Source organism: Hemicordylus capensis, chromosome 5 (genome assembly GCF_027244095.1).
Source record: "Hemicordylus capensis ecotype Gifberg chromosome 5, rHemCap1.1.pri, whole genome shotgun sequence".
In the NCBI taxonomy this organism is placed as follows: domain Eukaryota; kingdom Metazoa; phylum Chordata; class Lepidosauria; order Squamata; family Cordylidae; genus Hemicordylus; species Hemicordylus capensis.
In genome coordinates this window covers 132,179,537-132,191,939 of record NC_069661.1, presented here as the reverse complement: position 1 = coordinate 132,191,939, position 12,403 = coordinate 132,179,537, and the positions used below count along the sequence as shown (strand labels likewise).

The window sequence follows — 12,403 nt, the reverse complement described above, 5'->3', positions numbered from 1 at the left end:
ACCTATGTTTCTTCAGATAAGGGATTATGATGGGGACTACTTCCATGTTTAATGTGTTTGATGTTAAATTGTTGAAAACAATTGGGTTCTCCCTCCCACCATCCACCCCAGTCCATTATCTTGGTAGATAGAGATACTGTTTCTCTCTAAAGTAATTTTTAATGGTTTCTATTTGAACAGCTTGGGAGTTTTAAAAAATGTACAAAACTATAGCAATAAATAACAGGGAAAGCAATTGACAGACTGAAAAAAAATTATATTTCTTTTAAAAGCTGATTTGCATTTGTACTAATATTCTGCTTTATGACTAAGTGGGAATTTGAAAATGGATATACCTGCTTCAAATCCAATGCTGTAACTACTCCACACACTGATTCTCTTTCATTATCAGGGAGAATAGGCTGTTCTGTGAGTACCTACTGGTCATGCAGTGCAATTCAGCATTTTCATAGCAAAATGTACCGATGATATGCTTGATATAATTATCTTCTTTGAGGAGTTTTTGCAGGTGAGATCATCCATAGTATCCTTCTGGGACATATGAGGGTGTTGGGGGTGGGAGGCACTGTTTTACAGTGGTTCCGCTCCTACCTCCCGGATAGATTCCAGATGGCGTCGATTGGAGATTGTTGCTCTTCAAATTCTGAGCTTAAATATGGTGTCCCTCAGGGCTCCATATTGTCTCCAATGCTTTTTAACATCTACATGAAACCTTTGGGAGAGATCATCAGGGGATTTCGAGCTGGGTGTTACCAGTACGCTGATGACACCCAGATCTACTTCTCCATGTCAGCTTCTTCAGAAGCTGGCATATCCTCCCTAAATGCCTGCCTGGAAGCAGTAATGGGCTGGATGAGGGAGAATGAAGCTGAATCCAGATAAGATGGAGGTACTTATTGTGCGGGGTCAGAACTCTAGAGACGATTTTGATCTACCTGTTCTAGATGGGGTCACACTTCCCCAAAAGGAACAGGTTCGCAGTCTGGGAGTACTTCTGGGTCCACACCTCTCCCTGGTTTCTCAGGTTGAGGCCAAGGGTGCTCTCTATCCGCTCCGGCTGATACGCCAGCTGCTCCCGTTTCTCGAGATCAGTGACCTCAAAACAGTGGTACATCTGTTGGTAACCTCCAGACTTGACTCTATGTGGGGCTGCCTTTGTACGTAGTCCGGAAACTTCAGTTGGTTCAGAATGCGGCAGCCAGGTTGGTCTCTGGGTCATCTCTGAGAGACCACGTTACTTGTTTACTGATGGAGCTACACTGGCTGCCAGTAGGTTTCCGGACAAAATACAAAGTGCTAGTTATAATTTATAGAGCCCTGAACGGCTTAGGCCTTAGGTATTTAAGAGAGTGTCTTCTTCACTATGAGCCCCACCGCCCATTGAGGCCATCTGAGGAGGTCCATCTCCAATTGCCACCTACTCATTTGGTGGCTACACAGAAACGGGCCTTTTTGGTTGCTGCCCCAAGATTGTGGAATGCACTCCCTGCTGAGATACGATCCTCCCCATCTCTGGCAGTTTTCAAAAAAACACCTGAAAACCCATCTTTTCACCCAAACTTTCTCAGCAGCTTCCTAATTTTTTTTTTAGGTTTTAATCTCTGGGTGTTTTTTTTAATTGTTAAACTGTTTTAAGTTTTTTGTATATGTTTTTAACTTGTTTTATGCTATTATTAACCACCCAGAGACGAAAGTTTGGGGCGGTGTACAAATTTGATAGATAGATAGATAGATAGATAAAATTTGAAGTTGGCGAAAGTCAGGAACCGGAGGTTGACAAGTTCAGACAACGCATACCAGGAGCATGAGCTCTCTGGAAACCTCTGGTTCCCATCTGTCTATATTTCAGGCAGCCATGTGAACCAGCCCGATGTATAACAGGGTCCTGCTACACCTTCATGCCATAAATAACATATTTATATAGCTTTCTTGAGAAGCAGTCAGATCATGCATACTTTTCAGCCTGTAGGATTAGTGAGTTGAAAGCAGGATGGGATTCTCAATCCATCTATAAAAATATGGTCATAAAGTATTGGCTTTATACTTTACACACTCTTTGAGCATACCATTTTATTAGTGTCTTAACAGATAATGTAGTCACCTTAAGTGGTACAGCGGGGAAATGCTTGACTAACAAGCAGAAGGTTGCCGGTTCGAATTCCCAGACTATGGGAAATGCCTATATTGGGCAGCAGCGATATAGGAAGATGCTGAAAGGCATCATTTCATACTGCAGAGGAGGCGGCAATGGTAAAACCCTCCTGTATTCTTAAAAAAAAAACAAAACCCACAGGGTTCTATGGGCGCCAGGAGTCAAAATCGACTTGATGGCACACTTTACCTTTAACAGATAATGTATTTGTTTCAGATTAATAGTTGTACAATAATATGTGACATACCTTCTTCTTTTTTAAATCTTTGAGAACAGATCGCCCTGGCCTTGTAAACATAGGACACATTGAAAAGATGCAAGAGGGCATTGTACATGTACTAAAACGTCACTTGCAAAACAACCATCCTGATGACATCTTCCTTTTCCCAAAACTTCTTCAGAAAATGGCAGACCTCCGACAACTTGTCACAGAGCATGCTCAACTTGTTCAGATAATCAAAAAGACTGAATCTGATGCACACTTACATCCTTTGCTACAAGAAATCTATAAGGATATGTATTAACACTTTAGTTTTTGTATGATATGTAAGGACAGCAGGAATATTAATAGATGGGAACAAACTAATTTGCACAATTATTTCTCTTGTACTTTAATCTCAGAGCATTTATGAAGATAAAAATTAGGTAACTGGAATATTGCATATTCTCTGCCAGGGTGTATTTCTAAGTACTTAAGAGAAATTGTATTGTGCATATAACTGGTGATCTGTTGTGATTGACTTGAGACTTGGGCAGCAGTGGAATTTTTAAGTTCTGTCACATCTGAAGCCTACTAACATATTTATTAGTTTCTGCACTTTTAAGTCTTCATCCTCTCCTCTTCACTACAGCAAGAAAGTTAGCTATTTTGGACCAGGATTCAAGAATCTTTTTTGGATGCCCAAGAGGACTTCATTTCTCCAACAGCTATTCCCCATTTTGCATTGGGAATTACTTCTGAAACTCAGGGGGGTTTCAAAAGCAGATTAGTATATGGCATAGTGTGAGCAGAGGAATTGGTCATTTGAAAAGAAACAAGTCCAGTATTCCATACTTAATGCCTTAGATATGTCTAAATTAGCTCTTTGGATCCTAGCCCCTATCTTTGTCAGGAATCAATGCATTTGATACTAGTTTGGTGTCCATAGATTAGTGGGTTTTCTTTCTTTCTTCAGTGCTCTTCTTTTCTTTCTTTAGCTGCAATCCTGTGCATATTTCCTAGGAAGTGTATTCCGTAGAATTCAACAGTTGTCATGTTAGATCAACCAAGAACTTAAGAAGCATTTCAGATACACCTACAGTGGTGGGCATGCCAGTGGGATTTTTTAAAAAAATTAAGAAAAGAAAAAGCACACCTCACCCTATGCCATATTGCAAACTACTTTTGAAAATCTTCATGTTCAAAATCAAATTCATGCAGGTTAGGGTATACTTGTTCTGAGAGATACTTGCAAACCCAAAGTTCTATTGGTCATGCAGAGCCACTTGCATAGATCTTGATATCTTAGTCCCTCAGGTTGGATAAATTTTGAATTTCTAAAATAGTTCTGTAAAAGGCTGTAGCCACAACTGATTTTTATTCTTTGATTGAATGATGTATGTCAAATCAGCAATGTTATACAGAAGTAGAAGAAGACTGCTTCCATATAGTTTGCATTGAAATGAGGAACAGGAGTTGGTTTTTTCCTCTTGAAAAAATCTGGATAGCAGCCCTAGTCTTCTGGTACCATTTAATTAGGCAGTGACATTTGTTAAAGATTTATCCAAGCCCAGTGTTCAGCACTACTTTATACTGTCTTATTACGACCTGTCTACACTCAGCTGAAACTGGTTTAATAGTCATTACCTCCCCTGGAATCCTGGGAGCTGTAATTCTGTGGGGTGGGGGTAGCTATAGAACTGCCTTGGAGACTTTGGAAGAAAGGTGGTATGTTAGTGATCTTCACTATTTTTCAAGCAGGATCCACTTTGACAAAAAACAAAACAAAACAAAACTTCAATGTGAGAGACATTTCCCACTGCACAGTATTGTACTTTTCAAGTCCTGAGAGGGCACTTTGAGAGAGACAGAGCTCTGAACTCTGTGAGGAAAGTGCTGGGAAGGGCTACACTTCCCAATACTCTGTGCATGCCTTCCAAGAAGGTTCAGAGACTTAAGAGGAGTACATTTCCTTTAAAGGAACCCCACTACTCTGGGCAAAGTATAGTACTGCATGGAGGGAATTTTTCATTTATAACTGTGAAGTTAGAACCTGAGAACTTATAGAAACTTCAGTGATTAGATTAGTAGATTTCTGTTGAACTGTGCACTAGAAAACTGCTTGGACTATCATTCGGAGTACTCAGGATTGGGGCAATAATTTAGGCATTGATATTGGCTACCTCAGCAAATTATGAAAATAGGAAGCTACTAATTAGATGATTCAAAATATATAACATATGTAAAGGTAAGTTTAGCAACTCTAAGTGAATGAGATCTGTTCTCATTCTGACTTCCATCATGCAGAAAGAGTTCAGAGATAACACATATTATGGAAATTCTGCATCACTAAAATATGAAGATGTAATTAATATTGGATGCAAGTGTTATTAAAAATTACTCAGCAAAATTTATCTTTTTTTAAAAAAAATCTAATATGCACCTGAATGCATTAAGTGTCCATTTGTACAACTGGTAATATACCAAAATCCTATTCAGAGGAGTACTGGTAAGCTAGAGATGCAAGAAGTAGAACTTCACCCCAGATTTAAATGTCCTGGGATGCATTTCACTGTGCTTTTTAATGCAGTGTGTCTACATGTTTCAGCTACCTAACTCATGTACCCAGAGGACTTGCACTGAGTGATTTTTTGACAACATGTTTATCCCACCACCCACGGGTGATGTGCAAAGCAGGGGATTTTATGGATAACCAGAATGTTTCCCTCTACCAAATTAATGTTTTTCAGTTAAAAAAAAATACCTTTCTGATAACACCATTTTCAATCAGTCTTTCTTATTGTAGTAGATGAGCACATATAACACCATTTTACTTTCATGGGCCCTTTAGGCCTCTCATTGCAGTCTGATATTTAGTAACATCCAGAAAGAAAGAGGAAGGGAAAGGGGTAGTTAAAGTAGCAGCAATTGTTTCAGTCCATCCTGTTGTGACTTTTATCACATCTTTACAGGTTTATAAGGTTAGGAGAAGCATCTGAACAAATAATTGAAATAACTGGTCATATGGAAAGTGGTATTATATCTGAAATTGGGTTCAGCTCTAATGGTGACATTATTGTTGCCTCCATTTTTATTGGATCGTATTAGTGGAAATTCCCTTAACAAAAAACAGCTGCCAGTTGGGCCTCTGACATATAAATTCTACATCTCTCATGACTTTGAACTGCTAATTATTACTTCCGTACTTGTGGGGGCATGTGCAGAAGGAGGCTCCTATAATTGCAGTGACAAGTGGGAGGCACAGTGCATGCCTGTTCACTCTGTTGGGTCAAGCCACTACTGAAACCTTGCTTATAGGACACACAATGACTGAAGTACATTGGGAGCACAGTTGAAGGGGGCGGGGGACTTGGCAAAATCCTTTACAGGCCATTCTTCCCCATCCTCATGTCAGTCCATAAGAGAAACATTTTCGCACGACACTGAGACTCTCTGTAGCAAAAGTGGTGAATGCCCCTCTTCTGTACAATACCCTAGGTTGGCCACACAGCTTTCAAGACCAAAGATGTCTTAGCAGCACCTGCTGCCAACATTGGCAGTGTAGCCACAGATTACTTAAGCCATAGGAGATTCCTCTGAAGATGAGGTCATGTCTGTTGTGGAGGTCTTTCTCCCTTGATCAGAATCAGGTAAATGTGGCATGTGAGCCATGTCGTAAGGGCACTTCTTAAAACAGAGCACTACAGTTGATTTTCCAGCAAGAGAACATAAGGTTGGGACAATACTTCAAGTGACCTGTGTAACACCAATCTCATGTTGAATTGCCACCTGCTTCAAGCATGCTTGCTTGCTTGCTTCTAGTGCAATCATAAAGAGGTAGGAGTTGTAGCTCACTAACGAATGGGATTGCTTGGTTTGGGTTCTGAGGACTAAACTATGCATTGCATTACATTAAGCATATGCCTGACTGTGCTTGTTCTTTATAGCAGTCATTGTGGGAGAGATCCAGATGGGGACTGTGGCAGGAATAAAGGGTTAAAAACCTCACATGCTGCCGTCTTGATTCAGATCTCCAACTGCTATTTTTAAAAAAATCAAAAAGTGCCAGAGCCAAGTACATGCTTAACATTTCTGAGGTTGGGTTTTTATTAACCTGTGCTTGATTGAATTCCTTTACTTCATCACGCAACACTCTACCCCATAGAAGCCAATGAGAGCAATTGAGAACTAAGCCCACATGAATCCATATAGCCCTGTACCATCACCTACATAGCTCCACTCTGGGTTTTGTTTCTTGGTATTCCCTGGTGACATAGAACTGGTTTACATATGCTATGATGTTGCATTTATTATTATTACGAAAAGTAACTTAAGATACCTGATGTCCTGCTCTTACTGTTTACATAATAAGGGTTTTCATTCACAAGTTGAGAACAGTTAGTTAACCTGGAGTGTTTGCAGCTGTGAAACAAGATAATTAAATATTTTCAGTCACATGGATACCTTTAAAACATCAGGGGAAAATCAGAGTTGTGCATTGTATCCGTTGTGGGTTTGTTCAAAGTTATGTTATAATCACGCTTGCCATTAATGTGCACTGCAGGTACTCCAGTTAGAGTACTCCCATAAAACTGTTTACAATTGTTATAAACCTGAATTTCACAGTATCAAGAGAATTGGATCTGAGGTTTAATAGGAATAAGTTTACCTATCCAATGACTTCTGTCACTATAAATTTAGGTATATTATGCACTGAATTTGCACTGTATTTGTAATATAACTTTTAAAAAATCTGTGGGGAGCAATTTATAAATCAACATTACTATGCAGCCCCAATAAGATAGGGCTTGTGTAGGATTCCAGCCAGCACCATTCAGGTGGATGGGAAGGTTGTACAGCATCATTGTTTGGTGGATTGTGCTATTAATGATGATAAAGGTCATCATGACTGCACAAGACAGACGCTCTACATGGACACCTTTTGCCCCCAAGTACAAATGTAGCAAGAGACAAAGCCATATATACATCCTGATGCTTGTATCTAATCATGTTGACTTTGGCGCTATGGAATCAGACCTCATGTAGAAACATGTTGGTGGACAGTAATTTAAATATTTGTGCCTTGAGTTTAATTGGAAGCATTCTAATGTGATATGCAGGGCAACGTAAGCAATATCTATTCTAATCAGAACTACCTTTGTCAATATTTGCAATGTATAGTTACACCACATGCTTATAATGAGAGCAATTTTTAGACTGCAGATTTGAGCAGAGTACTAAGGCAGCAATAAAACTAAATCTGTGAAAAATGGTCACATGTATTCTGTTGTGATGTAATGTACTGTAACTATTATAAGCTTGATTTCTGTTGCTTTGCTTCTGAAACTGTTGTGGTCTTGGGCCATTTTGCAGTTAAGATATTATTTGAATCACACTTGGAAAGAGAACACAGCACAGCAAGAGTTGGGTTGAAGAAAGCATCAAAGCTGAAAACTCATGTACACATTTTAGAAGTGTTCACAACTGGAGAACTGTTATGTATCACTCTGGTTCTAAGACACTACACATTTTGTAAGTATTGTAGAATTTGGCCCAAGGATTTAATGAATATTTTAGTTTGTGTACATAAATCCATAGAAATTTTGAAACTAGGGTTTTTTAGGGGGAAAGGGAGGTTTTGGAAAAATGGAAACAATGTCATATTTATTTTTGTATCAAACTTTACTGTTTTAAAGATACAAAATGAATTATGTACAGCTTAGTACATACTATTTTTTCCTTTTTAAAAAATAAAACTAAAGCATTCATACACTTAAAATGTCAAAAGCATATTTAAACAAAATTACAAACACATGTAGGAATAGTTCAATGTGTTCCTCTAGTAAAGATGACAGTGCATCCTGTGAGGGGCAAAGACTGAAATGCATCTGGGATTTGAGAGCTATATATTCCTCTATGATACAGGATCAGCATTGTAATTATCTAGTATCTTCCATTGTCTTACATAGGGAGGCTATTCACATGAGCATGCAAAACCGGGCTAAGGGAGCCCAGCCCGGTTTTGCACACCTGTGTGAACCATGCGGATTGGGCTGATCCTGGCAGCACTACAGCAGCAAACCCAGCTAACTAGCCACCTTTTAAAACGAGGTTAAGGGAGCACTCACTCCCTTAACCTCACTTCTCTGGGTGTGTGTCAGGCTGGCAGACTCAGGGTGGGGGAGGGGGATCCCAATCATCCACCGTGCACTCATGCAGTGCATTATCAAAGCTCTGAGGGGCTGTGGGGGCACATCCCTGCACCCCGGCCGTCAGAGCTACCAGAAGAGCTACCGGCAGAGCTATCTGCCCATCCAAGGAGGAAGAACTGCTCATCTTTGGGGAAGTTATGTTTAAGCGGCCTTCCCCACAGCCTCTCCTCTAGCCCTTCTTGCTGCTCATGAGAAGAGGCTCAGTATCTTTTCATATTGCATAGTTGTTGGGCACCATTTTTAAAAAGTAATGGGCAGTAAATATTTTAGAACCATGCCTTGTCAAGTATTTAATGAATCATTCTGAGAGAAAATGTTTCAAAAGAGTATTTCAAATATTCTAAAAATTTTAAGCCTCTGCCTTGGTGTGGGGTATATGTGGTTAGAGGCAGGGGCTAGAAAAGAAACCTGAATGTTGCTGCGCTTTCACATCTCCATGTATACATAACTTCCATTGCTGGCATGCAAAGGCAGACTTGGTTCACTCATGGCGAAGTGTGTGTTCTCTGAGACTCTTCTAGCTCAGGTATGTCCTTTGGCTGTTGTACAATTTTTTTAATCTGAATGCCATCAAGATCTTCATGCTCGAGAGAGAACAATGCTAGCCTGAAACACCATGGGCACTTTGATGGCATGATAATTCATTGAGCTGTTTCCAGACACTGATTGCATTACTTCTCTCAGGTGGATTGCTTAATGAAATCTAGAATAGGAAATGGGTTAATGAAATGGAGTTCAGCTCCAACTGCATCTCCTGCAGAGTTATGTCTGTCTCTCTTCCCTCTTCCTTTACAGAGGGCTGCTATCCCTCTGCACTTCAGTAACGTCATGGCAAGACAGCTTTTGAGGAGCTTCATGGTTTGTTCCCCCAGTATTGCTCTTCAGTATGGGGAAAGAGAAACAGCTCATGTTTCATATTGCTGACTCGTGCAGCCCCCTTCTGCCTCTTGGGAGAATGGAATGTGATTTTGCTGAGTTCACACAGATGGGTGTGTTTTTCTGTGAACTGGTGTCTTCACATAGTTGGCATAATCCCGACCTGCTTTCTAGGATGATAGGGATACATTTAGAGCTGCCACCACCATGAGAATTGGCAGCTGTTGATACACTACCCCATTAGAGGAATGATTCACACCAACAGTGCTTCTGGGTAATGCTGGCCAGGTCATGAGCTTGAAGCAACTAGTGTGAAGGCAGCCACACTTTGAATATGCTATCCATCTCTGTCGATCTAGGGCAGGCCTGCTCAACTTTGGCCCTCCTGCACATGTTGGCCTACAACTCCCATAATCCCTGGCTATTGGCTGCTATGGCTAGGGGTTATGGGTTGTAGTCCAAAAATAGCTGGGGGCCCAAATTTGAGCAGGCCTGATCTAGGGGCTTGAGCCAAGGAGGATATGACTTCTCACAGGTAGTGCAAATGAGTCTCTTAGGTGTAGGTTTCCCTTCAATATCTTCCATTTACCAGTTTCTTCTGCTTTCCAAGCACCAAGAGATGGGGGTAGACAGTCTAAGAGAGATATGTGATTCCTACAGTTAATGTGAAGAGGCAACACAGTTGTTGTTTTTTAAAAGGAAATGCCAGTGCTGTCTGCATTTCTAATGAAGAACACTTGTGAAATATGCAGTCCATGGTGGTGCAGGAAAGCATTCAGGCCTTAATTGACCTCCATAACAGGAGTAGTGGCCTGTACGGGCAGAGTAAATTACCCACCCCAACCCGGGTGAAAGAGCAGCCAATGTGCTTAGGGTGCTTAACACAGTGGTTGGGGAGGCAAGGCAGCTGGGAAGAGAGAGTGGGAATGAGCGGCACCTGCAGCTCATTTACAGCACCTGCTCCACCCCCATAGACTGCTACTAAACAAAGCAATAGTTAACTTTTTCATAATGTAACTACTGTAATGAGGGGGGTGTTTTGTCCAGCATGTACACTGGAAGTTGTTGAGCATCTGAATTCAAATCCTAGTCTTGGGCCAGTCTAGTCTTAATTCTCCGACAGACAGCTAAATGGGATCTCAAGCTTTGAACAAAAGCTGCCAGGGATTAAGGGGCATGGAAAATTCCAGGCATGTATATGAGCTTTTATTTAGCGTTTCATTGACAACCAATACATTGCCATTTTTGTTGCTGATTAATATGAACAAAATTACAAGTTTAAAAAACTGTGAAACTGAACTTGATTTTTAAAAGTGTTCCTTAATTCTTCTGTCACATCTTGTGCCTTTTGGAGTGATTCCCAAGTTTACAAAATGTAAGGATGTATTTGATAAACAATGCCGTTAAAGTTATAATTATTGTTTCTCACTAAGTGATTCTTTGGTATGGCAATATAAAGATGAAATACAGTTTATATGCATTTTCAGATGCCACTTTTAATCTTGGTTTACTTTTCTGGTGTTGCTCATAGGTGATGGTTTATGGGGAAAGTATCAGGTGGGTGTTTAATAAATACTGTTGAATGAGTGTATCGGATTAGTTGAAATTGTTCTCAGCATTCACACTTAAGGGAGGGAAGATGAAATGATCTGCTGTTTTCACAAAGCTTACACACTTCCCACATATAGGGATAGATGGGGCTACCTGGTAGCAGGGTGGTTAAATTCAGTCACAAGTTGAAATTTAACTCCCATTAAATTCAGGAACAGCCTGCACTGGTGTGATCAGATGTGAGGGTGAAATGGCTCAGGTAAAACACAGAACGTATAGAAAGGCAAAAACTGAGCTCTCGCTTCCTCTTTGCTTACAGACACAAAATGTGAGAATTTTAACTAAAGGACAGTCACCAGCCATCAGGATCAGCAGTGGCATGCCCCTGAACACCAGGGTGCTAGGGAACACCAGCGGGGAGGGGCAGTTTCCCTCTTTCCCCCACTTGTGGGCTTCCCAAATGCACCTGATTGACCCCTGTGTGAAGCAGGATGCTGGACTAGATGGGCCTTTGGCCTGATCCAGCAGGGCTTTTCTTATGTATTTTTTCAATGTATTTTTCTAACTATAAATTTGACTGTTTGGAGAAAATATGGGATTAAATAATAAAACACATATTTGATAACTCTGCTAGGATCTTGTCGGAACCTCTGTGTGCTTCAAACTCTTTTGTAAGACTGTTGAATGTATGTATAAAGGGGGTAATTTCAATGTTAGTGTTTTGCTTAAAATAAATGTTTTTAAACATATTTGTGAGTCTTAATGAAGAGTGCAGCATCCTCATACATTTATTTATGTCTCTTCAAAAACAGCAGGAATAAAATCATTCATTCTGATTTTAAATTATAGTTTTTAAAATGTGTGTCCTCTTTGTAATCTCATGGCAATGTTTTAGCACTACAGCAAGATTATTTAGATTCAATAGATTTTCCGACCATCCCGCCTGAATTTGTTATAGGTGTCCAACACACAGTGAATTATGCTTCAAGTGTAATTTTAATACTTGAGCTCTGGATTCCACCTAGCAAGTATATGTTTGAAGTATGCATACATTTACAGCTCACCTTCCCTAGATATAAAATGTGATGCATATTCCTTAACTAGTCAGTAATTATTGCAGAATTATGTGCAATGTACTATACAGGAATTGTGCACGAATGATTTACAAAAAGCAGGTCAACCCAGAGAGATTAAAAGACATACTTCACCACAAATATCATGGCTATTTAAGTTGTACAGTTCACATATGAGTTTTGTGTGTGACTTTTGTCACACATATATGTTCAGTTCAGTTCAATTTTATTACAGTCATTGACCAGAAAAGAGAACATAAAAAAATACAAATATCAATATAACAAATATAAAATAAAATAAAGAAATAAGATTATAATTAATGTTGGTAAAATAACCAAC

At 39.9% G+C, this 12,403-nt stretch overlaps 1 protein-coding gene across 6 annotated transcripts in view; it reads left to right on the top strand.

Moving 5' to 3' along the window:
• The window catches only part of PPARA (peroxisome proliferator activated receptor alpha), a 76,609-nt gene extending 64,870 nt beyond the window's left edge, over positions 1 to 11,739 (top strand). For 5 of the 6 annotated variants that reach the window (XM_053255134.1, XM_053255136.1, XM_053255135.1 and 2 more), the window contains exon 8: positions 2,429 to 11,739. In XM_053255134.1, the coding sequence (XP_053111109.1) occupies positions 2,429 to 2,676 (248 nt within the window). In that variant the 3' untranslated portion in view covers positions 2,677 to 11,739. Of the gene's footprint in view, positions 1 to 391; positions 509 to 2,428 lie in introns of all 6 variants that reach the window. The other variant, XM_053255139.1, reaches the window with a different exon arrangement.
• The last annotated feature ends 664 nt before the right edge of the window (positions 11,740 to 12,403 follow it).